At 40.3% G+C, this 26,200-nt stretch overlaps 2 protein-coding genes across 10 annotated transcripts in view; one reads left to right on the plus strand and one right to left on the minus strand.

Moving 5' to 3' along the window:
• The window catches only part of abcc1 (ATP binding cassette subfamily C member 1 (ABCC1 blood group)), a 79,220-nt gene that overhangs the window by 1,212 nt on the left and 51,808 nt on the right, over positions 1-26,200 (minus strand). For 2 of the 3 annotated variants that reach the window (XM_077559177.1, XM_077559178.1), the window contains 11 exons: positions 6,996-7,110; positions 6,692-6,896; positions 6,081-6,391; positions 5,730-5,929; positions 4,233-4,359; positions 3,584-3,685; positions 3,034-3,180; positions 2,393-2,551; positions 1,542-1,708; positions 1,024-1,218; positions 1-887 (listed from right to left, as the gene is read on the minus strand). The exon at positions 1-887 is cut by the window's left edge and continues 1,212 nt beyond it. In XM_077559177.1, the coding sequence (XP_077415303.1) occupies positions 779-887; positions 1,024-1,218; positions 1,542-1,708; positions 2,393-2,551; positions 3,034-3,180; positions 3,584-3,685; positions 4,233-4,359; positions 5,730-5,929; positions 6,081-6,391; positions 6,692-6,896; positions 6,996-7,110 (1,837 nt within the window). In that variant the 3' untranslated portion in view covers positions 1-778. Of the gene's footprint in view, positions 888-1,023; positions 1,219-1,541; positions 1,709-2,392; positions 2,552-3,033; positions 3,214-3,583; positions 3,686-4,232; positions 4,360-5,729; positions 5,930-6,080; positions 6,392-6,691; positions 6,897-6,995; positions 7,111-26,200 lie in introns of those variants that run through there. The other variant, XM_077559179.1, reaches the window with a different exon arrangement.
• On the plus strand, positions 20,309-23,888 carry LOC144044648 (uncharacterized). 7 transcript variants are annotated; one of them, XM_077559183.1, is made up of 8 exons: positions 20,355-20,999; positions 21,539-21,641; positions 22,496-22,529; positions 22,701-22,804; positions 22,925-23,191; positions 23,378-23,471; positions 23,600-23,667; positions 23,776-23,888. In XM_077559183.1, exons 2-8 carry the CDS (start codon positions 21,543-21,545, stop codon positions 23,863-23,865), a joined length of 756 nt encoding a protein of 251 aa, XP_077415309.1. In that variant the 5' UTR covers positions 20,355-20,999; positions 21,539-21,542; the 3' UTR covers positions 23,866-23,888. The 7 variants fall into 7 exon arrangements, with proteins under 7 accessions (XP_077415306.1, XP_077415307.1, XP_077415309.1 ...); XM_077559184.1 differs by having other exon boundaries at positions 21,542-21,641; XM_077559185.1 differs by lacking the exon at positions 20,355-20,999 and adding an exon at positions 21,395-21,436 and having other exon boundaries at positions 21,542-21,641.

A 26,200-nucleotide genomic window follows, 5' to 3' on the forward strand; every position in this document is an offset into this window, starting at 1 on the left:
AATGACCAGCAAATGTTTCTGACCAAACAGCTGGCATACAACACCAACGGAAATGGAAAACACTACCCTGTGCATCCTGATGACGTAACATTCAAATATAACACTTAACAGGTTTCAGCACAGTGCATCATAAAAATTGGAAACGGGCTTTATGAGTGGATTTGAATGTGATTATATGTTTTTCAAAATAAAACCATGGAAAATATTTTAAATCTCGACCCTAAATCAATGATTTATTTTCTCTCAGCCACGTTTCCTGAAAACAATTTAAGTTTGCACAAAGTAGATGTAACCTAGTGTAAACAAGGCAATAGCTCCTACCACTCAAATCACCCCACATTCGAATCCTGCCTGGATTAAAACCTTTGGTATTTGACCAAGCTGATCACGACAAACCTAACCCCCGGTCACTGTAGCAAGGTGTGAACACGAGACTGACCCTATGTCTTTTAAAACAACAGGTACACAGGTGTCAAAATAAAGGCTACATAAGTGTGCCCCTCTTCCCTGGCTGGGACAGCAGGAGTCCCTATAAAGCTATCGTATGAACAAGAAAAAGCATATTTGCTTGCAAAAGGAATTTAACTAACAGTTCAATTAAGATGAAAGTTTGGTAGGCAAGTAAAAACCAAACCCATCGTTTTTACCAGCATCTTTGCTTGACTTGTCAAACTTAGGAACCTAACTGCTGTGACACCTCTGGTCACTCCTTTCCATAAGACCCTCACAACAGGATGCAAGGGGAGCCTGGCAAAGCGGTTTGGAGGATCACAGAGCTTCAGGCCAGCCCAGAATCCTTGGCCATCTTGTAGAAGGATCCTTTTTGAGCTAGGAGATTAGATGGGGAATCAAATTCTACCATTTCTCCTCTCTCCAAAACTAGCACCCTAAATGGAAAAATAACACTAGTTTAATTCTCAGCACAAAGCAACACTACAAAACAATGTTTTCTTTGAACAACTGCTACAGTTTCAATGCATTGTAATGTCATGGAAATTCCAAGGTTAATGTTGTAAATGATACCTTGTATAATCCATGATGGTGTTGAGGCGATGAGCTATAGTAAGGACGGTACAGTCCTCAAACTGAGAGCGAATAGTGGTCTGGATGAGGTTGTCGGTCTCCATGTCCACAGCGGCTGTGGCCTCATCTAAAATAAGGATCTTGGTCTTTCTCAACAATGCTCTGGCTAGACATAGCAGTTGCCGCTGGCCCACGCTAGAGGAGAGACACAACCGGTGAATGAGCTACACTTATATTCCTTGTATATACAATTTTATCACCTTTCAGAAACCAACAATAACTAAACACGACTAAAATATTTGGTCAATCATCCGATGATGCTCACCAATATATTTCATTATGTTCTCTACTTTTACCTCTCTAAACAGTTTGAGATTAAGTGACGTACAGTCAGTTATAAAAAACTTTTAATGGGGCTGCATTTTCCGAATAATGTTGAACATTTAAAAAAAATTTAAGACCACAATTTCATACCGTTTTAAATGTGCAATGACAACAAATGGAAATGAAGTTCCTACCTTAGGTTCTCTCCCCCTTCACTACATTCATGGCTGAGTTTGTTAGGCAGGCCAGACACAAAGCTCTTGAGGTGCGAGAACTCCAAAGAACTCCATATGTCCTCATCAGAGTAACTTTCAAATGGATCCAAGTTCATCCTCAGAGTGCCTGAAAACAACACCGGGTCCTGAGGCAAGACAGAGAGGTTTAGTGTATCGTGGATCACATAAAAACGGCATCTTATGACTGTGCACTTTGGTTTGTGCCATTGTTTAACTCATTCAAACCCAAAAACGTATAAATATGTTTTTTAAAAATACGTATTTAAACGTTTTTATGTTGTTGTTTTTTTATGCCAGAGCATACAGAAGGCTTTGATACAGCTTCAGACATGAAGAGGTCGCTTAAAGCAATGGTAGTTATTACAAAAAAACGCCAGCAGGTGGCAGCAGAGTATAAGAGATCAGCCAGGGCCATGGTTCAACAAGCTTTTTTTTGCCAGTGTTTTTACCTGGTTTGTGAATAATTATGAAATTTAGCTATATTCTAATGCTAATTGCTGCAAAACAATAAAGGATACAAATATACTATTTTTGTCCTGATAAAAGAAGAGACTAATCTTTCTTTTGGTAGGTTCCATGTTTTATAGCAATAGAACAAAATTTTCTGTGGGCCTTGCAAAATCAGTCAAAATCCAGTAAAACAGCCAGGAGTGAAGGGCGTTGCTTCAGTGAAAAAGGCTGGGAGTGAATGAAGAAAACCTGAGCCATTATGTGGGAAAAGCAATGACACACCTCTGTCGTACTGAAACCTTTCTAATAAGAGAGGATATTTGGTTTGTACAAGCTTTTAGTAACCTTTTAGTACTGACCTGTGGAATAATGGTAACTCGGGAGCGGAGGTCATGGAGGCCAAGTTCAGCAATATTTACTTCATCAATGAAAATTTGACCCTCTGCTGCCTCAATGATCCTGAACAGGCCCAGTGTTAGGGATGACTTGCCGGCTCCGGTGCGCCCTACAATGCCCACCTTACAGGAAGATTTAGTAGAAAAGATTATAGTCAAGATTATTGCAATGTAAGTAAATAAATGTACAGTTAAATATAACTTTAAAGAACAACCAAAAATTCAACTTGTGAGACTGTCGATGGTATGGTAAATAATTACTAACTGACCAGACATGTCCATTAAGCTTGGAAGTTCTGTTGTTACTCTAGTATGGGTTAATTCGGTACACTGGAATAAAAAAACGTTAAAGACTCTAAATTTCCATACTAGTGAATGTTCATTTGTCTATATGTGCCCTGCGACTGACTGGCAACCAGTCCAGTGTATACCCTGACTCTTGCCCAAGTCCATCATCAAAATTGTCTCCAGCTCACCCACAACACTAATAAAGACACGTGGTGTGAAAATAGACTTTTCTTTGTTTTGTAGAGCTTTTAATTTTGCTTGTTTTAAGCAGGCATATTTTACAGGGGTGACCAAGGTTGATTGTAGATGTGACAGACCTTCTCTCCTCCCGAAATGCTGACTGTGATGTTGCGAATGGCCAAGTCCAGATCGTGACGATATCGTAGACCGAAGCCTCGGAATTCTATGCGCCCTTCAGTGGGCCACCCAGGGGCGAGGATGGATGGCTCCTGCTTCCACTCAGCCTGGTAGTTGTAGGATGCATATCAAAACTAGTACTTGAACACAAAGATGTTTATACAAAAATAAATGATACCCGGATGTATTATAAAATTTATGTCTGGTTTACACAACTTAAATCTGAAAAGAAGCTACTTTCATACATTGTATGTGTACTTTGCCAATGTGCTGTGTGTGAGTACTGCTATTAACATAGCATGAGTAAACATGGTCCACATAAAACGGTGCTCTGCACAAAGATTTTTCAGTGTTGGACAGAACAGCACCAATCAAGTTAAGTGCCTGCAAATTAAGACTGGAAAAATGTAATCAATACAGTTTGTCTGTCAGTAGTTATTTTTGTCTACTTACTACTCGTTGAGACACACACACACACACAAAAATCCAAATATTGATAGTGCACGCTACCTCTTTTTCTGTGTCACTGTACTCTTTGACTCGCTCCACTGCAACTATGTTTGTTTCCACATCAGAGGACATCCTCACCAGCCAGGTCAGAGAGGCTGTCAGCTGCAAATGAGAGGATAGCCAGGTGCGGATGATTTAATCTCTACCCTTAAATGATGAACCAAATAAATTAAAGTAATCTGTACAAGGGTTCAAAGTCAGAGTAGGAGGGAATTTATGGAAATGCAGGTGGATGTGGGGTTGTTGTTGGAATTACAGTACATGAAAAGATGAACATGGATGGGCTGCATATCTGCCATTTTTGCTCTCCAACAACATCTTTACCAGCTAAAAATGCATGAAGCGCCTCTCGCTGCTCTTCTTCAAAAAGGAAACTGTGTAATCCTGTGAGAACACAAATAATTGCATTCGGCCACCGATGTCAACATGTTAGGGTTGTTTGATTCTCACGGCTTCAGCACTTGTTGTTTTTGGCACAGCTGCATATCCTGTCCCCACAATGCTGCTTTGTGATTGGTCCGAGCCACAGAAAATCAGCGGGCTCGGTACAAGATGGATTCTTTGGGAGTTTGTGAACTCAAAAATACCGCAGGAATTCAGCTTGCAGACAGAGCAAGGTTAGAGAGAAGAAGTGGTCAGCTAAGTTTACCTGAAGGGCATAGGAGATTGCTAGGCCCATGATACCTGGGCTGAGGTTCTCTCTGGCTATGACAGCAAACAAAGCAGCAGATGACACAATGCAGTTGCCGACAAACTCCAGTCGGATTGCCAGCCACCTGCATAAACGTAGCAAAACAAAATTGATAAAAAAGCACCGCATAAAGCAGACTTCTAATTAGCAACTTTTCTATTCTAGCAACTGTGGTCAAAACAGTGGTATTTCCTCAAATAGTGTCCGATTGTATTCAGTCAATTGTAGGTAGAACACAGATAAAAAATTTAAAAAAAGTTGTAAAATTATGATTACTACTGTTATTAACAGTAATGAGTTTTGTGTAGCGTGCTGGAGGAATTGAATGAATTTGACAACAAAACTTTTGTAAATTCAAAACAAGTTCTGCCTCTCGTAACACTCGCACTCTAGTTGTAAAGTTAGCATGTGAAACTGAATTTCCGAATGTACCTGAATTTATAAATCTATGACAAATGTGAATCATCACCCTCTTTAAAATAATTGCCCAAGTCATTTTTTTCCAAACAATTATTAATTTTTTGCCGAAATGATGCCTCTTTTGCCGCATGATGCAAAATGGCTCAATTTTTTGTGTTTCTTGAATAAATGACTTAGGTGATTATTTTAAGAATTTAGCATTTTTTTAGCACAAATTTAGCATTTTAAAAACATTTTAGCATTTTAAAAACATCACAAAAGTTTTTTTGATTTATGTTTACAGTTTTATTTATAATTTCAGAACTGTTTGCTTTTCTGTCGGATCATTTCTTTTGATGAATAACCCTGGTCACCAAAGTAAAATGTCATTTTGTTGAATTCCTTCATATAAAAATGTTATTTTTATAATACAGAGTAATACAATTTGTTATCATTAATATCATGAAGAAATCACATTCAATTTGTAAAATGGTCAGTTATTGTCATGTGTTCTATTGGTGTTAAAAATGAACTCAAAACGTATCGGTACCTGTGTTTTTTTTTATATATTTTTTTTATGAAACTGAAACAGTCTGGTGTCACCCATCACTAACGTTCATCAATCTAACTTGGCATGTTTCTATTCATGCCACGACAGGTTCAGTGCGGAGCAACTTCCAATATTATTGGCTATACGTATAAACTGTCAAAACATGAATGAATGCAATTCATCAAAGTCTAACTGCGTCTCATGTCTGCAGAGGGAAAAGTCATTTTCAGAAATTTTACTTGATTGTTCTTAATTTAAGACATAATTTGATGGCTCATCGTGGTCACTCAACAGTGAGACATGAAGCACACCACCTCGTTAGTAGTCCCTCTGAGCTCAGCCACTTTCACCTCCCCCTGAGGGCTTTTCTTCCTGATTTTCTTTCAAACATTTTATATTGCTGTAGTGTCTTTTTGCAAGACATTGATTTGTCAGCCAGCCCTACTGCATATATTATGATGGTGGTCACTAGTTGAGGAAATGCAGTAAATCCCATTCCTTCCAACCTGTTTGCCACAATGCTAGGGTAGTAGGCCTTCTGGTTATGGTCAACCCTCTGATCGCTCTCTCGTATAAAGCGCTCTTGTTCGCCAAAAGCTCTGATGACAGACGTGCCCAGTAGTGTTTCATTAAAGTGGGTATAGATAGGTGAACGGCTGACAGACTCCAGGCGCTTCAACTGGCGTGATGTTGCCACATAAAATCTCTGAACAAAGAGCAGATAATAGTGGAACAATAACTCAAAACAACATTAGCATATAAATGTGCAATAGATAACTTGACCAGAAATGGCACTGAAACATGAATGACACAATACAGAAACAAAGGCAGGTTTGTGGGTTGTCTGAAAAACTAACCTGCACAAAAAAGTAGAGCAGACCAAGGAAAGGAATGATGGTCGCCACGTACGGTGTAGCGATCAGGATGACAATACAAGCACCTATCACATTGAACATGGAGCCCATGAACATTTTAAGAATGCTGGGGATCACTGTGTCAATGGTGTCCATCTCCTTGGCAAAGCGGTTGACGAGGTTACCGCTGGGGGTTCGCTCAAAGAAAGATATAGGTGAGCGCAGGACATCATAGAGCATGGACTGATGAAGATAGCGAGATGCCAGAATGCCCCCAATTGACATGGACAGGGAGTAACCAAAGACCGCTACCCCTACAACACAACAGTGATGTGGTTAAAAAACAAACAATTTTTAATTTTATTTTCAAATTTATCATGATTTTAAAGCTACACATACATTCCAAATCCTCACATTGAAGTTTTAAAACGTAAAAAGGGCATTCATTCACATTGTGCAAGATAATTCACATACAAAGTAAAACACAAATACATAGTGTACATGTATCTATTATTCAGCTAACCCCCCATTTGTTCCAAAGGTGACAATTCACAATACACATATTGAATTTTTAAAATAAGATTAGAACAAAATAGAAAAACAAAAAAACTCACCCTGGGAGAGGCCAAGAGCACCATACACCCCCAATCTCAGTTGTCTATTAGGCTGAGTGCCATTAACTACTGGGTCGTCTGTCCACAGACTGAGCCAGTAATTAGAGAGAAGAGAAAGCAGGTTATGAAAGAAAAACAGCAGCAGAGCAACACAGGACAGGACACCAATCGCTTTAAAATAGGCCCAGAACACAGTCATCTTGACCTGTGACACAAGAAGACATAAACTCAGTATTATGTTTAGACAACCACACTTTGAGCAATTCTGATAACTTGTTGGCATTGATGTCGTTTGTCAACGCACCCGTCCTGTGCTGGCCTTGTCAGCCTCTGTTAGTTTGCCTGCATCTGTGTCCTTGGCCTTTTTGACTAGCTCCTCTTTCTCCTTGCCTGACTGTGATAGTTTGGATGTACTGCCGCTTTGACCAGGGCAAAAAAAACAAAACAACAACAACAAAAAAACAAAACAGATGCAAGCTTTAAATGACCATGTCAGGTTATCTTTTTAATTATTGTAATTCTCAGCAAATCCCATTTATAAAGCTATGTGGTGTGTCAGAAAAGTTCCAGGACTGGTCTTACAAAATATAGTGAAACTCATCCATCGCAGATTCCGGGTTCAAGTTTATTTTATTTATTTATTTATTTAGTTTAATTATTACTACTGCGCATCATGAAAAAGTACCTTTATGTACTGATCCAGCCAATCAGCGCATCGCTACGGTTTTGTCAGCTGCTGATTGACAGTTACATTTTCTAGTAGAGGCGCTGCTCGCATTGCTGATTCACTTGGATGTTTTCACTTCCTGTACAGACTGTAACGTTACATCCTAGCATCCTGACATGGGTCTGCACTGCAGTTCCAAAACAGCAATGAAAGAGCCTCACAGGTCAAGTCACCTCTTCTTTGTTTTTTATTTTATGATCTAGATTTTTTTTGTTGTTGTCAAAGCACATTGTAAACATCTGTTTTTAAAGGCACTATACAAATAAAGTTATTATTATGGGACTGCTGAGCGTAGCAAGCAAGCAGCACATATTACTATTCAGAGAAAAAAGGGTTTATTATGGGACTGCTTTGCGTAGCAAGCAAGCAGCACATATTACTATTCCTAGAAAATGGGCTTATTATTATTATAGATTTTTCTAGTTATGGGACTGCTTGCGGAGCAAGCAGGCACATATTGTTATCCTACCTAGGACAGTGGTTTATTATGGGACTGCTTGCGAAGCAAGCAGGCACATATTAGTATTCTACCTAGGACAGTGGTTTATTTTTCTTGTCGTTATTATTATGGGACTGCTTGCGAGCAAAGCAAGCAGGCACATATTGTTATTCTACCTAGGACAGTGGTTTATTTTTGTTGTTAATATTATTATGGGACTGCTTTGCGAAGCAAGCAGGCACATATTGTTATTCTACCTAGGACAGTGGTTTATTATGGGACTGCTTTGCGAAGCAAGCAGGCACATATTGTTATTCTACCTAGGACAGTGGTTTATTTTTCTTGTTGTTATTATGGGACTGCTTTGCGAAGCAAGCAGGCACATATTGTTATTCTACCTAGGACAGTGGTTTATTTTTCTTGTTATGGGACTGCTTTGCGAAGCAAGCAGGCACATATTGTTATTCTACCTAGGACAGTGGTTTATTTTTCTTGTTGTTATTATTATATATTATTCCACGATTTTTCCGCTAAAATGCGGCCCGTACCGTACATCGCACCGGCACAAATGAGGTATCAAACGATGCGGCTCGATCTGACTCGCTGCGCTATTATTTTTCTAAGAATTCCCAGTTACCTTGGCGACGCTATTCCCAAAAAACTCCCAAATTAACTCCCCATTGGGAATGAATGGGAAAAAATCACACTTCAAGCACCTTTTTCCAAGACACGCTGCGCGCGCATACGTTATCCGACCGATACGAATTTTAGCTCATTTTGTAGGAATTTGTCCCATCTTTAGCTCAGTGTCGAAATCTTTTTTAAGGAATGAAAGCCCCCCCCCCTGTTCGGGTTCAAAGACAGTGGCTGAATTAGCTTTCTCACACACTCTGTTGGCTAATTAGCCATCCAGTGCCGGGAACCAAATAATGTATTAGAAAAAATTTCACTTCAACTCGTCACCACTGCCACAATCTTTTGTCACTAGACGTCAAATTCTCACATTTTGTAGTCACGAGTGTCTTCTTTCAGACAAACTAACTTTTATTTGGTTAAGGTGTCATTTAGTACCTTTATTTTCCCTTTAAGCGAGTAGAAGTTGGACTCTCTCGCCTATCTCTCCCATGTTAATTTGGGCGACTTCTTCCTCTTCATTTCGAATAAATCATAAGTTTTCAACCTGCTCTCATTTGGTCATTTTTTATCCGATTAAGAAAATGAGAACATGCTCGTGTTCCCCAAACCCTTGCCGTTCTAACGAGCCCTTTCTTGAATCTGTATCTTCAACCGTTAAGTCGTGAGAGGCTTTTGTACAAGGGGTGCTTCTCTCATGCGATCTCAATGCAATGTGGGTGCGTGACGTCACTTCAACTCGTCACCATGGCAACGATCTTTTGTCACTAGACGTCAAATTCTCACATTTTGTAGTCACGAGTGTCTTCTTTCAGACAAACTAACTTTTATTTGGCTAAGGTGTCATTTAGTACCTTTATTTTCACCTTAAGCAAGAGAAGTCGGACTAATTCGCCTGTCTTGTACATGTTAATTTCAGGCGCCTTCCTCTCTCCATTTCTGATAAATCATAAGTTTTCAACCTGCTCTCATTTGGTCATTTTTTATCCGATTAAGAAAATGAGAACATGCTCGTGTTCCCCAAACCCTTGCCGTTCTAACGAGCCATTTCTTGAATCTGTATCTTCAACCGTTAAGTCGTGAGAGGCTTTTGTACAAGGGGTGCTTCTCTCATGCGATCTCAATGCAATGTGGGGCGCGTGACGGCTCCAAGTCAAAAATGTATGTGCTCTTAAAGTGACAGTGACATATTTTTAGATTATGGTTAACTTCCACATTTCTTGACCGATTCCAGTCATTTAAATTTTAAAATGTTCAGCTCATTTACATTTTTTAAAATACATTTTCAGGGACAGTGAGATACTTTTAGTTGATGTTGATTATGGTTAACTTCCACATTTCTTGAGCGATTCCAGTGGTTTAAATTTTAAACTGTTCAGCTCATTACCAAAGAGTCAGCAGTCCCATTCAAAATTTCCGCGGGAATTTTTCTAGTTGTTATTATTATATATTATTCCACGATTTTTCCGCTAAAATGCGGCCCGTACCGTACATCGCACCGGCACAAATGAGGTATCAAACGATGCGGCTCGATCTGACTCGCTGCGCTATTATTTTTCTAAGAATTCCCAGTTACCTTGGCGACGCTATTCCCAAAAAACTCCCAAATTAACTCCCCATTGGGAATGAATGGGAAAAAAATCACACTTCAAGCACCTTTTTCCAAGACACGCTGCGCGCGCATACGTTATCCGACCGATACGAATTTTAGCTCATTTTGTAGGAATTTGTCCCATCTTTAGCTCAGTGTCGAAATCTTTTTTAAGGAATGAAAGCCCCCCCCCCCTGTTCGGGTTCAAAGACAGTAGCTGAATTAGCTTTCTCACACACTCTGTTGGCTAATTAGCCATCCAGTGCCGGGAACCAAATAATGTATTAGAAAAAATTTCACTTCAACTCGTCACCACTGCCACAATCTTTTGTCACTAGACGTCAAATTCTCACATTTTGTAGTCACGAGTGTCTTCTTTCAGACAAACTAACTTTTATTTGGCTAAGGTGTCATTTAGTGCCTTTATTTTCCCTTTAAGCGAAGAGAAATTGGACTCTCTCGCCAATCTCTTCCATGTTAATTTGGGTGTTTTTTTCCTCTTCATTTCGGATAAATCATACATTTTCAACCTGCTCTCATTTGGTCATTTTTCATCCGATTAAAAAAATTACAACATGCTCGTGTTCCCCAAACCCTTGCCGTTCTAACAAGCCATTTCTTGAATCTGTATCTTGAAGAGTTAAGTCGTGAGAGGCTTTTGTTCCAGGGGTGCGTCTGTCATACAATCTCAATGGAATGCAACCAATCTTGATGATAGTTGGATCTAGTCTTCTCTCTTTTCCCTGATTGGTTCGTTTTCTGCTTGTCTGTGCTGTGGCCAATGAGAGACGCTTTAATGACACCAATTAGAAGTTTCTCGAGAACCTACTCCTCCCATTTCATCTCGTCTGAGGTAAGTTGCAAGGCAATTGTTTGTAGTCTGGTGAATAATGCTAAATAAGTGTGATTTTGCAAGTTTTCCCCATCCTAAACTACATCACGTTAATACTGGCGATGTATTGAAACGTATTTGATGTGTTTGAACGTTATGTTGCTGTTTTAACAAGATTGGAAAAGTTAAGTGCTAGAGATGGTAGCCTACATGCTAGCTGCACCTGCTAGCGCTAGCAAAGAGCTAGCAGATGTTACATTAAAGTTTTAATGTGCAGTAAAAAAAAACTAAGAAAAGTTTGAGTAGGCTCTAAATCTCAATTGTGTACATCTCTCGTTGCTACAATATACAGTAAGGCTTTTGTCTCGTCTGTCGTCGACGTGGGGGGGGGGGGGGGTTGAGTGGCGTGTCGACGGTGTAGCGAAGCGGCGCCAATGAGGGATTTCGGAGAACATGCTCGTGTTCCCCAAACCCTTGCCGTTCTAACGAGCCCTTTCTTGAATCTGTATCTTCAACCGTTAAGTCGTGAGAGGCTTTTGTACAAGGGGTGCTTCTCTCATGCGATCTCAATGCAATGTGGGTGCGTGACGTCACTTCAACTCGTCACCATGGCAACGATCTTTTGTCACTAGACGTCAAATTCTCACATTTTGTAGTCACGAGTGTCTTCTTTCAGACAAACTAACTTTTATTTGGCTAAGGTGTCATTTAGTACCTTTATTTTCACCTTAAGCAAGAGAAGTCGGACTAATTCGCCTGTCTTGTACATGTTAATTTCAGGCGCCTTCCTCTCTCCATTTCTGATAAATCATAAGTTTTCAACCTGCTCTCATTTGGTCATTTTTTATCCGATTAAGAAAATGAGAACATGCTCGTGTTCCCCAAACCCTTGCCGTTCTAACGAGCCATTTCTTGAATCTGTATCTTCAACCGTTAAGTCGTGAGAGGCTTTTGTACAAGGGGTGCTTCTCTCATGCGATCTCAATGCAATGTGGGGCGCGTGACGGCTCCAAGTCAAAAATGTATGTGCTCTTAAAGTGACAGTGACATATTTTTAGATTATGGTTAACTTCCACATTTCTTGACCGATTCCAGTCATTTAAATTTTAAACTGTTCAGCTCATTTACATTTTTTTAAATACATGTTCAGGGACAGTGAGATACTTTTAGTTGATGTTGATTATGGTTAACTTCCACATTTCTTGAGCGATTCCAGTGGTTTAAATTTTAAACTGTTCAGCTCATTACCAAAGAGTCAGCAGTCCCATTCAAAATTTCCGCGGGAATTTTTCTAGTTATTATATATTATTCCACGATTTTTCCGCTAAAATGCGGCCCGTACCGTACATCGCACCGGCACAAATGAGGTATCAAACGATGCGGCTCGATCTGACTCGCTGCGCTATTATTTTTCTAAGAATTCCCAGTTACCATGGCGACGCTATTCCCAAAAAACTCCCAAATTAACTCCCCATTGGGAATGAATGGGAAAAAAATCACACTTCAAGCACCTTTTCCAAGACACGCTGCGCGCGCATACGTTATCCGACCGATACGAATTTTAGCTCATTTTGTAGGAATTTTTCCCATCTTTAGCTCAGTGTCGAAATCTTTTTTAAGGAATGAAAGCCCCCCCCCCCCCTGTTCGGGTTCAAAGGCAGTGGCTGAATTAGCTTTCTCACACACTCTGTTGGCTAATTAGCCATCCAGTGCCGGGAACCAAATAATGTATTTGAAAAAATTTCACTTCAACTCGTCACCATGGCCACAATCTTTTGTCACTAGACGTCAAATTCTCACATTTTGTAGTCACGAGTGTCTTCTTTCAGACAAACTAACTTTTATTTGGTTAAGGTGTCATTTAGTACCTTTATTTTCCCTTTAAGCGAGTAGAAGTTGGACTCTCTCGCCTATCTCTCCCATGTTAATTTGGGCGACTTCTTCCTCTTCATTTCGAATAAATCATAAGTTTTCAACCTGCTCTCATTTGGTCATTTTTCATCCGATTAAAAAAATGAGAACATGCTCGTGTTCCCCAAACCCTTGCCGTTCTAACGAGCCCTTTCTTGAATCTGTATCTTCAACCGTTAAGTCGCGAGAGGCTTTTGTTGAAGGGGTGCTTCTCTCATTCTATCTCAATGCAATGTGGGTGCGTGACGTCACTTCAACTCGTCACCATGGCAACGATCTTTTGTCACTAGACGTCAAATTCTCACATTTTGTAGTCACGAGTGTCTTCTTTCAGACAAACTAACTTTTATTTGGCTAAGGTGTCATTTAGTACCTTTATTTTCACCTTAAGCAAGAGAAGTCGGACTAATTCGCCTGTCTTGTACATGTTAATTTCAGGCGCCTTCCTCTCTCCATTTCTGATAAATCATAAGTTTTCAACCTGCTCTCATTTGGTCATTTTTTATCCGATTAAGAAAATGAGAACATGCTCGTGTTCCCCAAACCCTTGCCGTTCTAACGAGCCCTTTCTTGAATCTGTATCTTCAACCGTTAAGTCGTGAGAGGCTTTTGTACAAGGGGTGCTTCTCTCATGCGATCTCAATGGAATGTGGGGCGCGTGACGTCTCCAAGTCAAAAATGTATGTGCTCTTAAAGTGACAGTGACATATTTTTAGATTATGGTTAACTTCCACATTTCTTGACCGATTCCAGTCATTTAAATTTTAAAATGTTCAGCTCATTTACATTTTTTAAAATACATTTTCAGGGACAGTGAGATACTTTTAGTTGATGTTGATTATGGTTAACTTCCACATTTCTTGAGCGATTCCAGTGGTTTAAATTTTAAACTGTTCAGCTCATTACCAAAGAGTCAGCAGTCCCATTCAAAATTTCCGCGGGAATTTTTCTAGTTATGGGACTGCTTTGCGAAGCAAGCAGGCACATATTGTTATTCTACCTAGGACAGTGGTTTATTTTTCTTGTTGTTATTATTATATATTATTCCACGATTTTTCCGCTAAAATGCGGCCCGTACCGTACATCGCACCGGCACAAATGAGGTATCAAACGATGCGGCTCGATCTGACTCGCTGCGCTATTATTTTTCTAAGAATTCCCAGTTACCTTGGCGACGCTATTCCCAAAAAACTCCCAAATTAACTCCCCATTGGGAATGAATGGGAAAAAAATCACACTTCAAGCACCTTTTTCCAAGACACGCTGCGCGCGCATACGTTATCCGACCGATACGAATTTTAGCTCATTTTGTAGGAATTTGTCCCATCTTTAGCTCAGTGTCGAAATCTTTTTTAAGGAATGAAAGCCCCCCCCCCCTGTTCGGGTTCAAAGACAGTAGCTGAATTAGCTTTCTCACACACTCTGTTGGCTAATTAGCCATCCAGTGCCGGGAACCAAATAATGTATTAGAAAAAATTTCACTTCAACTCGTCACCACTGCCACAATCTTTTGTCACTAGACGTCAAATTCTCACATTTTGTAGTCACGAGTGTCTTCTTTCAGACAAACTAACTTTTATTTGGCTAAGGTGTCATTTAGTGCCTTTATTTTCCCTTTAAGCGAAGAGAAATTGGACTCTCTCGCCAATCTCTTCCATGTTAATTTGGGTGTTTTTTTCCTCTTCATTTCGGATAAATCATACATTTTCAACCTGCTCTCATTTGGTCATTTTTCATCCGATTAAAAAAATTACAACATGCTCGTGTTCCCCAAACCCTTGCCGTTCTAACAAGCCATTTCTTGAATCTGTATCTTGAAGAGTTAAGTCGTGAGAGGCTTTTGTTCCAGGGGTGCGTCTGTCATACAATCTCAATGGAATGCAACCAATCTTGATGATAGTTGGATCTAGTCTTCTCTCTTTTCCCTGATTGGTTCGTTTTCTGCTTGTCTGTGCTGTGGCCAATGAGAGACGCTTTAATGACACCAATTAGAAGTTTCTCGAGAACCTACTCCTCCCATTTCATCTCGTCTGAGGTAAGTTGCAAGGCAATTGTTTGTAGTCTGGTGAATAATGCTAAATAAGTGTGATTTTGCAAGTTTTCCCCATCCTAAACTACATCACGTTAATACTGGCGATGTATTGAAACGTATTTGATGTGTTTGAACGTTATGTTGCTGTTTTAACAAGATTGGAAAAGTTAAGTGCTAGAGATGGTAGCCTACATGCTAGCTGCACCTGCTAGCGCTAGCAAAGAGCTAGCAGATGTTACATTAAAGTTTTAATGTGCAGTAAAAAAAAACTAAGAAAAGTTTGAGTAGGCTCTAAATCTCAATTGTGTACATCTCTCGTTGCTACAATATACAGTAAGGCTTTTGTCTCGTCTGTCGTCGACGTGGGGGGGGGGGGGGGTTGAGTGGCGTGTCGACGGTGTAGCGAAGCGGCGCCAATGAGGGATTTCGGAGAACATGCTCGTGTTCCCCAAACCCTTGCCGTTCTAACGAGCCCTTTCTTGAATCTGTATCTTCAACCGTTAAGTCGTGAGAGGCTTTTGTACAAGGGGTGCTTCTCTCATGCGATCTCAATGCAATGTGGGTGCGTGACGTCACTTCAACTCGTCACCATGGCAACGATCTTTTGTCACTAGACGTCAAATTCTCACATTTTGTAGTCACGAGTGTCTTCTTTCAGACAAACTAACTTTTATTTGGCTAAGGTGTCATTTAGTACCTTTATTTTCACCTTAAGCAAGAGAAGTCGGACTAATTCGCCTGTCTTGTACATGTTAATTTCAGGCGCCTTCCTCTCTCCATTTCTGATAAATCATAAGTTTTCAACCTGCTCTCATTTGGTCATTTTTTATCCGATTAAGAAAATGAGAACATGCTCGTGTTCCCCAAACCCTTGCCGTTCTAACGAGCCATTTCTTGAATCTGTATCTTCAACCGTTAAGTCGTGAGAGGCTTTTGTACAAGGGGTGCTTCTCTCATGCGATCTCAATGCAATGTGGGGCGCGTGACGGCTCCAAGTCAAAAATGTATGTGCTCTTAAAGTGACAGTGACATATTTTTAGATTATGGTTAACTTCCACATTTCTTGACCGATTCCAGTCATTTAAATTTTAAACTGTTCAGCTCATTTACATTTTTTTAAATACATGTTCAGGGACAGTGAGATACTTTTAGTTGATGTTGATTATGGTTAACTTCCACATTTCTTGAGCGATTCCAGTGGTTTAAATTTTAAACTGTTCAGCTCATTACCAAAGAGTCAGCAGTCCCATTCAAAATTTCCGCGGGAATTTTTCTAGTTATTATATATTATTCCACGATTTTTCCGCTAAAATGCGGCCCGTACCGTACATCGCACCGGCACAAATGAGGTATCAAACGATGCGGCTCGATCTGACTCGCTGCGCTATTATTTTTCTAAGAATTCCCAGTTACCATGGCGACGCTATTCCCAAAAAACTCCCAAATTAACTCCCCATTGGGAATGAATGGGAAAAAAATCACACTTCAAGCACCTTTTCCAAGACACGCTGCGCGCGCATACGTTATCCGACCGATACGAATTTTAGCTCATTTTGTAGGAATTTTTCCCATCTTTAGCTCAGTGTCGAAATCTTTTTTAAGGAATGAAAGCCCCCCCCCCCCCTGTTCGGGTTCAAAGGCAGTGGCTGAATTAGCTTTCTCACACACTCTGTTGGCTAATTAGCCATCCAGTGCCGGGAACCAAATAATGTATTTGAAAAAATTTCACTTCAACTCGTCACCATGGCCACAATCTTTTGTCACTAGACGTCAAATTCTCACATTTTGTAGTCACGAGTGTCTTCTTTCAGACAAACTAACTTTTATTTGGTTAAGGTGTCATTTAGTACCTTTATTTTCCCTTTAAGCGAGTAGAAGTTGGACTCTCTCGCCTATCTCTCCCATGTTAATTTGGGCGACTTCTTCCTCTTCATTTCGAATAAATCATAAGTTTTCAACCTGCTCTCATTTGGTCATTTTTCATCCGATTAAAAAAATGAGAACATGCTCGTGTTCCCCAAACCCTTGCCGTTCTAACGAGCCCTTTCTTGAATCTGTATCTTCAACCGTTAAGTCGCGAGAGGCTTTTGTTGAAGGGGTGCTTCTCTCATTCTATCTCAATGCAATGTGGGTGCGTGACGTCACTTCAACTCGTCACCATGGCAACGATCTTTTGTCACTAGACGTCAAATTCTCACATTTTGTAGTCACGAGTGTCTTCTTTCAGACAAACTAACTTTTATTTGGCTAAGGTGTCATTTAGTACCTTTATTTTCACCTTAAGCAAGAGAAGTCGGACTAATTCGCCTGTCTTGTACATGTTAATTTCAGGCGCCTTCCTCTCTCCATTTCTGATAAATCATAAGTTTTCAACCTGCTCTCATTTGGTCATTTTTTATCCGATTAAGAAAATGAGAACATGCTCGTGTTCCCCAAACCCTTGCCGTTCTAACGAGCCCTTTCTTGAATCTGTATCTTCAACCGTTAAGTCGTGAGAGGCTTTTGTACAAGGGGTGCTTCTCTCATGCGATCTCAATGGAATGTGGGGCGCGTGACGTCTCCAAGTCAAAAATGTATGTGCTCTTAAAGTGACAGTGACATATTTTTAGATTATGGTTAACTTCCACATTTCTTGACCGATTCCAGTCATTTAAATTTTAAAATGTTCAGCTCATTTACATTTTTTAAAATACATTTTCAGGGACAGTGAGATACTTTTAGTTGATGTTGATTATGGTTAACTTCCACATTTCTTGAGCGATTCCAGTGGTTTAAATTTTAAACTGTTCAGCTCATTACCAAAGAGTCAGCAGTCCCATTCAAAATTTCCGCGGGAATTTTTCTAGTTATTATATATTATTCCACGATTTTTCCGCTAAAATGCGGCCCGTACCGTACATCGCACCGGCACAAATGAGGTATCAAACGATGCGGCTCGATCTGACTCGCTGCGCTATTATTTTTCTAAGAATTCCCAGTTACCTTGGCGACGCTATTCCCAAAAAACTCCCAAATTAACTCCCCATTGGGAATGAATGGGAAAAAAATCACACTTCAAGCACCTTTTTCCAAGACACGCTGCGCGCGCATACGTTATCCGACCGATACGAATTTTAGCTCATTTTGTAGGAATTTGTCCCATCTTTAGCTCAGTGTCGAAATCTTTTTTAAGGAATGAAAGCCCCCCCCCCCTGTTCGGGTTCAAAGACAGTAGCTGAATTAGCTTTCTCACACACTCTGTTGGCTAATTAGCCATCCAGTGCCGGGAACCAAATAATGTATTAGAAAAAATTTCACTTCAACTCGTCACCACTGCCACAATCTTTTGTCACTAGACGTCAAATTCTCACATTTTGTAGTCACGAGTGTCTTCTTTCAGACAAACTAACTTTTATTTGGCTAAGGTGTCATTTAGTGCCTTTATTTTCCCTTTAAGCGAAGAGAAATTGGACTCTCTCGCCAATCTCTTCCATGTTAATTTGGGTGTTTTTTTCCTCTTCATTTCGGATAAATCATACATTTTCAACCTGCTCTCATTTGGTCATTTTTCATCCGATTAAAAAAATTACAACATGCTCGTGTTCCCCAAACCCTTGCCGTTCTAACAAGCCATTTCTTGAATCTGTATCTTGAAGAGTTAAGTCGTGAGAGGCTTTTGTTCCAGGGGTGCGTCTGTCATACAATCTCAATGGAATGCAACCAATCTTGATGATAGTTGGATCTAGTCTTCTCTCTTTTCCCTGATTGGTTCGTTTTCTGCTTGTCTGTGCTGTGGCCAATGAGAGACGCTTTAATGACACCAATTAGAAGTTTCTCGAGAACCTACTCCTCCCATTTCATCTCGTCTGAGGTAAGTTGCAAGGCAATTGTTTGTAGTCTGGTGAATAATGCTAAATAAGTGTGATTTTGCAAGTTTTCCCCATCCTAAACTACATCACGTTAATACTGGCGATGTATTGAAACGTATTTGATGTGTTTGAACGTTATGTTGCTGTTTTAACAAGATTGGAAAAGTTAAGTGCTAGAGATGGTAGCCTACATGCTAGCTGCACCTGCTAGCGCTAGCAAAGAGCTAGCAGATGTTACATTAAAGTTTTAATGTGCAGTAAAAAAAAACTAAGAAAAGTTTGAGTAGGCTCTAAATCTCAATTGTGTACATCTCTCGTTGCTACAATATACAGTAAGGCTTTTGTCTCGTCTGTCGTCGACGTGGGGGGGGGGGGGGGTTGAGTGGCGTGTCGACGGTGTAGCGAAGCGGCGCCAATGAGGGATTTCGGAGAACATGCTCGTGTTCCCCAAACCCTTGCCGTTCTAACGAGCCCTTTCTTGAATCTGTATCTTCAACCGTTAAGTCGTGAGAGGCTTTTGTACAAGGGGTGCTTCTCTCATGCGATCTCAATGCAATGTGGGTGCGTGACGTCACTTCAACTCGTCACCATGGCAACGATCTTTTGTCACTAGACGTCAAATTCTCACATTTTGTAGTCACGAGTGTCTTCTTTCAGACAAACTAACTTTTATTTGGCTAAGGTGTCATTTAGTACCTTTATTTTCACCTTAAGCAAGAGAAGTCGGACTAATTCGCCTGTCTTGTACATGTTAATTTCAGGCGCCTTCCTCTCTCCATTTCTGATAAATCATAAGTTTTCAACCTGCTCTCATTTGGTCATTTTTTATCCGATTAAGAAAATGAGAACATGCTCGTGTTCCCCAAACCCTTGCCGTTCTAACGAGCCATTTCTTGAATCTGTATCTTCAACCGTTAAGTCGTGAGAGGCTTTTGTACAAGGGGTGCTTCTCTCATGCGATCTCAATGCAATGTGGGGCGCGTGACGGCTCCAAGTCAAAAATGTATGTGCTCTTAAAGTGACAGTGACATATTTTTAGATTATGGTTAACTTCCACATTTCTTGACCGATTCCAGTCATTTAAATTTTAAACTGTTCAGCTCATTTACATTTTTTTAAATACATGTTCAGGGACAGTGAGATACTTTTAGTTGATGTTGATTATGGTTAACTTCCACATTTCTTGAGCGATTCCAGTGGTTTAAATTTTAAACTGTTCAGCTCATTACCAAAGAGTCAGCAGTCCCATTCAAAATTTCCGCGGGAATTTTTCTAGTTTTTCTTGTTGTTATTATTATATATTATTCCACGATTTTTCCGCTAAAATGCGGCCCGTACCGTACATCGCACCGGCACAAATGAGGTATCAAACGATGCGGCTCGATCTGACTCGCTGCGCTATTATTTTTCTAAGAATTCCCAGTTACCATGGCGACGCTATTCCCAAAAAACTCCCAAATTAACTCCCCATTGGGAATGAATGGGAAAAAAAATCACACTTCAAGCACCTTTTTCCAAGACACGCTGCGCGCGCATACGTTATCCGACCGATACGAATTTTAGCTCATTTTGTAGGAATTTTTCCCATCTTTAGCTCAGTGTCAAAATCTTTTTTAAGGAATGAAAGCCCCCCCCCCTGTTCGGGTTCAAAGACAGTGGCTGAATTAGCTTTCTCACACACTCTGTTGGCTAATTAGCCATCCAGTGCCGGGAACCAAATAATGTATTTGAAAAAATTTCACTTCAACTCGTCACCATGGCCACTATCTTTTGTCACTAGACGTCAAATTCTCACATTTTGTAGTCACGAGTGTCTTCTTTCAGACAAACTAACTTTTATTTGGTTAAGGTGTCATTTAGTACCTTTATTTTCCCTTTAAGCGAAGAGATATTGGACTCTCTCGCCAATCTCTTCCATGTTAATTTGGGTGTTTTTTTCCTCTTCATTTCGGATAAATCATACATTTTCAACCTGCTCTCATTTGGTCATTTTTTATCCGATTAAGAAAATGAGAACATGCTCGTGTTCCCCAAACCCTTGCCGTTCTAACGAGCCCTTTCTTGAATCTGTATCTTGAAGAGTTAAGTCGTGAGAGGCTTTTGTTCCAGGGGTGCGTCTGTCATACAATCTCAATGGAATGCAACCAATCTTGATGATAGTTGGATCTAGTCTTCTCTCTTTTCCCTGATTGGTTCGTTTTCTGCTTGTCTGTGCTGTGGCCAATGAGAGACGCTTTAATGACACCAATTAGAAGTTTCTCGAGAACCTACTCCTCCCATTTCATCTCGTCTGAGGTAAGTTGCAAGGCAATTGTTTGTAGTCTGGTGAATAATGCTAAATAAGTGTGATTTTGCAAGTTTTCCCCATCCTAAACTACATCACTTAATACTGGCGAAGTATTGAAACGTATTTGATGTGTTTGAACGTTATGTTGCTGTTTTAACAAGATTGGAAAAGTTAAGTGCTAGAGATGGTAGCCTACATGCTAGCTGCACCTGCTAGCGCTAGCAAAGAGCTAGCAGATGTTACATTAAAGTTTTAATGTGCAGTAAAAAAAAACTAAGAAAAGTTAGAGTAGGCTCTAAATCTCAATTGTGTACATCTCTCGTTGCTACAATATACAGTAAGGCTTTTGTCTCGTCTGTCGTCGACGTGGGGGGGGGGGGGGGGGGGGGGGTTGAGTGAGTGTCGACGGTGTAGCGAAGCGGCGCCAATGAGGGATTTCGGAAGTGTACGCTTTTAATGCTTCATACACATCTGAGATTAAGTACAAATTTGATGTTGAATCTTTACTTTTGACTTTGTCATGGCAAGTTTTTTTTCTTTGCTGTAGCAGCATGCCGCGGAAGGGGAAGCGTTCAGAGGCAGCCAAGCGCCAATGGAAGAAGCTGGACCTTGCTGCTATGGAACTGAGGCCAAACAGCGCACCCCAGCATGTACTTTACCTCTATTGAATTCTTTGTTAATGTGCAATACACAATATTTCAGGCTACAAATATAGAATCAGGCAGAAAAATTAGCTTAAAAGGCTTGTGTAAAAAGCAGTCTGTTTATGCAAGACACTCATTAGTAATGTTAAAAAATCCTTTATTAAAAATGGACTACCAACGTGTTTAAACACAAGCTTGTCTTCATCGGGGCACAGTTTTACGAATATAGAGTGTATGACATGTGATTTGTGCAGTGCTTTATTCATGTCAAAATAATTCTGAATAGAATTTTGATGAAGTCTGTTTTCTACAAGATTTCAAATATTCTAAGAAGTTTTCAAACTACTGATGTCTAAAATAAACTCACTAACATTGATCAAAAACTTGTGAGATGCCTATCCTGGACACAGATATTTCACATGTTTTATTTAATAACTGCAGACATGGTCTATTGCATGACTGTGGGAGGAACAGTTGAAATGATAATGTCAAGCCAATAATTGTTTTAACACTTGACAGTAGTTGGAGTACATTACATTTATCAGTAGATGGTGCTGTTGTGAAGTTAGGCTGGTACAATCTGCTGCCTTTTAGCTCATGTATTTGATCAGAAAATTCTACCAAATTTGATCAATTGTGACTGTATTTCAGACACAAACAAAAGTATCAGTTAAGTCCTTGAATCTCTTTCGTGATTAATAATTTCATTAATAAACCTGGCCTGAATTAACATCACTTGTATGTAGAAAAGACCTGGTCAATTTTCATTGAAACTAACTTAAGCATTACAACCTATGTTTGCTTTTTACTCTGCATTAAGGTGACTGCACATGCCTACAATTGTAATGTCTATGTTTTAGGTGTCCTCTGTTGGTGCCAAGGCTCTGGTACCAGGTCAGTCATCATTTTATTTTAATTGCTTCTGCAGCAGTTTTACAATCGATTATTTTAGAAATTCCAATATTTTGCAGGTTCATATACACTCAAAGTGTAACTTGTACTGTGCTTTGTCAGCAATTTAAGTTGTGAGACTTGACATGGTATTCTGTGTGTGCATCATTTTAGGCAGAGGCACTGGCTGGCGCCACAGAGTTCGGGAATGGCCAGTTTCAGCTGTGACTGGGCGGAGGCACAAACTGGTCATTCCATCACTGAACCAGGACAACAAGGTATGTTTTATAATAAACTGCCTGTAAAACAAATTAACCTTCATTTGTCTTTTTTTAAATTTTTTAAATACTTAAAAAAAAAAAAAAATCAATTACTTCTTTTTTTTTTTTCTTTAATAGTTTGTCCTGGTTGTTGGTGACTCCCACCTGCGAGCCTTTGCCGATGGGGTTGTGAAGATGCCGGAGGGACATTTCTCTTTTGGCGTGATGTCCACCCCGGGTGCCAGGGCCTCCGAGTTGCGTGCTGAGGTGCTGAATGCTGTTCTGCCTCGGTCACCCGAGGCGGTCTGCATTTTGGCTCCCAGCAACAACTTGGGCCGCCCCATCGCTGAGGCAGCGGCTGACTTTGGCCAGTTCTTGCGCACCATCTGCAGCCGCTGGCCCAACGTAAATTCACACATTTCCTTCATATAGTTCATACATTTACATTTCAAGTATGTACTTGCATGATATGTCAAATATGTTCTGTTTAAAATACATTTCAGCCTTTTCCCGTAGTTAAGCAGTTGATGAATATTAATGAAAGTTCATCTTGCTCCAGATGTATATTTTACTTTTTTAAACTTTGTGCAGGTTGTTGTCCTGGACTTCCCCCCTCGTCTGACCGTCGAGCTGGCCCAGCAGGACCTTTTACGCCAGGAGTACCACCGGGTGGCAGCACTTATGGGTACGTTCCATGTTGAAAATTGTTTTCACACACAAAGTTCTACTTTTCTTTACGTCACCTCCTGATCTGATTGGTGTGTCTCAGCGGGACTCTTGAACTAATAATGTTTTTTTTCTTTGTTACTGTAGGTATTCGCTACCTATCTGTTGCTGGCCACTTCCCGCTGTCACAGCTTCACTTGTGGTGTAGAGACGGGGTAAGTACATTAGTTGTTGCAAAAAACAAACAAACATTTTATTAGTGCTCCTCCTATCAAAAGTATGTTTGCAGATATATAATATTTATTTCTGATCATGTCTGGAAGGTACACCTCAGTGACAGCGATGGGATGCCGGTGCTTGCGCGGTTGCTGTGGGATGCTGTCAACATGCGGATGGAGAGGACTGCTTTCTGATAAATCATAAGTTTTCAACCTGCTCTCATTTGGTCATTTTTTATCCGATTAAGAAAATGAGAACATGCTCGTGTTCCCCAAACCCTTGCCGTTCTAACGAGCCATTTCTTGAATCTGTATCTTCAACCGTTAAGTCGTGAGAGGCTTTTGTTCAAGGGGTGCTTCTCTCATGCAATCTCAATGGAATGTGGGGCGCGTGACGTCTCCAAGTCAAATGTGCGTGCGTGAATGTGCATGTTTCTTAAAGGGACAGTAAGATACTTTTAGTTGATGTTGATTATAGTTAACTTCCACATTTCTTGACCGATTCCAGTCGTTTAAATTTTAAACTGTTCAGCTCATTTACATTTTTTTAAATACATGTTCAGGGACAGTGAGATACTTTTAGTTGATGTTGATTATGGTTAACTTCCACATTTCTTGAGCGATTCCAGTGGTTTAAATTTTAAACTGTTCAGCTCATTACCAAAGAGTCAGCAGTCCCATTCAAAATTTCCGCGGGAATTTTTCTAGTTATTATATATTATTCCACGATTTTTCCGCTAAAATGCGGCCCGTACCGTACATCGCACCGGCACAAATGAGGTATCAAACGATGCGGCTCGATCTGACTCGCTGCGCTATTATTTTTCTAAGAATTCCCAGTTACCTTGGCGACGCTATTCCCAAAAAACTCCCAAATTAACTCCCCATTGGGAATGAATGGGAAAAAAATCACACTTCAAGCACCTTTTTCCAAGACACGCTGCGCGCGCATACGTTATCCGACCGATACGAATTTTAGCTCATTTTGTAGGAATTTTTCCCATCTTTAGCTCAGTGTCGAAATCTTTTTTAAGGAATGAAAGCCCCCCCCCCCTGTTCGGGTTCAAAGACAGTGGCTGAATTAGCTTTCTCACACACTCTGTTGGCTAATTAGCCATCCAGTGCCGGGAACCGAATAATGTATTTGAAAAAATTTCACTTCAACTCGTCACCATGGCCACAATCTTTTGTCACTAGACGTCAAATTCTCACATTTTGTAGTCACGAGTGTCTTCTTTCAGACAAACTAACTTTTATTTGGTTAAGGTGTCATTTAGTACCTTTATTTTCCCTTTAAGCTCGGACAAGTCGGACCAACTCGCCTATCTCTGCCATGTTAATTTCAGGCGCCTTCCTCTCTCCATTTCTGATAAATCATAAGTTTTCAACCTGCTCTCATTTGGTCATTTTTTATCCGATTAAGAAAATGAGAACATGCTCGTGTTCCCCAAACCCTTGCCGTTCTAACGAGCCCTTTCTTGAATCTGTATCTTCAACCGTTAAGTCGCGAGAGGCTTTTGTTGAAGGGGTGCTTTTCTCATTCAATGTCAATGCAATGTGGGTGCGTGACGTCACTTCAACTCGTCACCATGGCAACAATCTTTTGTCACTAGACGTCAAATTCTCACATTTTGTAGTCACGAGTGTCTTCTTTCAGACAAACTAACTTTTATTTGGCTAAGGTGTCATTTAGTACCTTTATTTTCACCTTAAGCAAGAGAAGTCGGACTAATTCGCCTGTCTTGTACATGTTAATTTCAGGCGCCTTCCTCTCTCCATTTCTGATAAATCATAAGTTTTCAACCTGCTCTCATTTGGTCATTTTTTATCCGATTAAGAAAATGAGAACATGCTCGTGTTCCCCAAACCCTTGCCGTTCTAACGAGCCCTTTCTTGAATCTGTATCTTCAACCGTTAAGTCGCGAGAGGCTTTTGTTGAAGGGGTGCTTCTCTCATTCAATCTCAATGCAATGTGGGTGCGTGACGTCACTTCAACTCGTCACCATGGCAACAATCTTTTGTCACTAGACGTCAAATTCTCACATTTTGTAGTCACGAGTGTCTTCTTTCAGACAAACTAACTTTTATTTGGCTAAGGTGTCATTTAGTACCTTTATTTTCACCTTAAGCAAGAGAAGTCGGACTAATTCGCCTGTCTTGTACATGTTAATTTCAGGCGCCTTCCTCTCTCCATTTCTGATAAATCATAAGTTTTCAACCTGCTCTCATTTGGTCATTTTTTATCCGATTAAGAAAATGAGAACATGCTCGTGTTCCCCAAACCCTTGCCGTTCTAACGAGCCATTTCTTGAATCTGTATCTTCAACCGTTAAGTTGTGAGAGGCTCTTCTTTGAGGTGTGCGTCTCTCATTCAATCTCAATGCAATGTGGGTGCGTGACGTCACTTCAACTCGTCACCATGGCAACAATCTTTTGTCACTAGACGTCAAATTCTCACATTTTGTAGTCACGAGTGTCTTCTTTCAGACAAACTAACTTTTATTTGGCTAAGGTGTCATTTAGTACCTTT

This window comes from Vanacampus margaritifer, chromosome 2, assembly GCF_051991255.1.
Source record: "Vanacampus margaritifer isolate UIUO_Vmar chromosome 2, RoL_Vmar_1.0, whole genome shotgun sequence".
In the NCBI taxonomy this organism is placed as follows: Eukaryota; Metazoa; Chordata; class Actinopteri; order Syngnathiformes; family Syngnathidae; genus Vanacampus; species Vanacampus margaritifer.

Coding starts and splice junctions, on each gene's coding strand:
- LOC144044648 (XM_077559180.1), top strand. CDS start 20,928: ATGAGAGACGCTTTAATGACACCAATTAGAAGTTTCTCGAGAACCTAC. Junction 22,805..22,924: donor CACTGAACCAGGACAACAAG/GTATGTTTTATA, acceptor TTTCTTTAATAG/TTTGTCCTGGTTGTTGGTGA. Junction 23,192..23,377: donor TCTGCAGCCGCTGGCCCAAC/GTAAATTCACAC, acceptor AACTTTGTGCAG/GTTGTTGTCCTGGACTTCCC.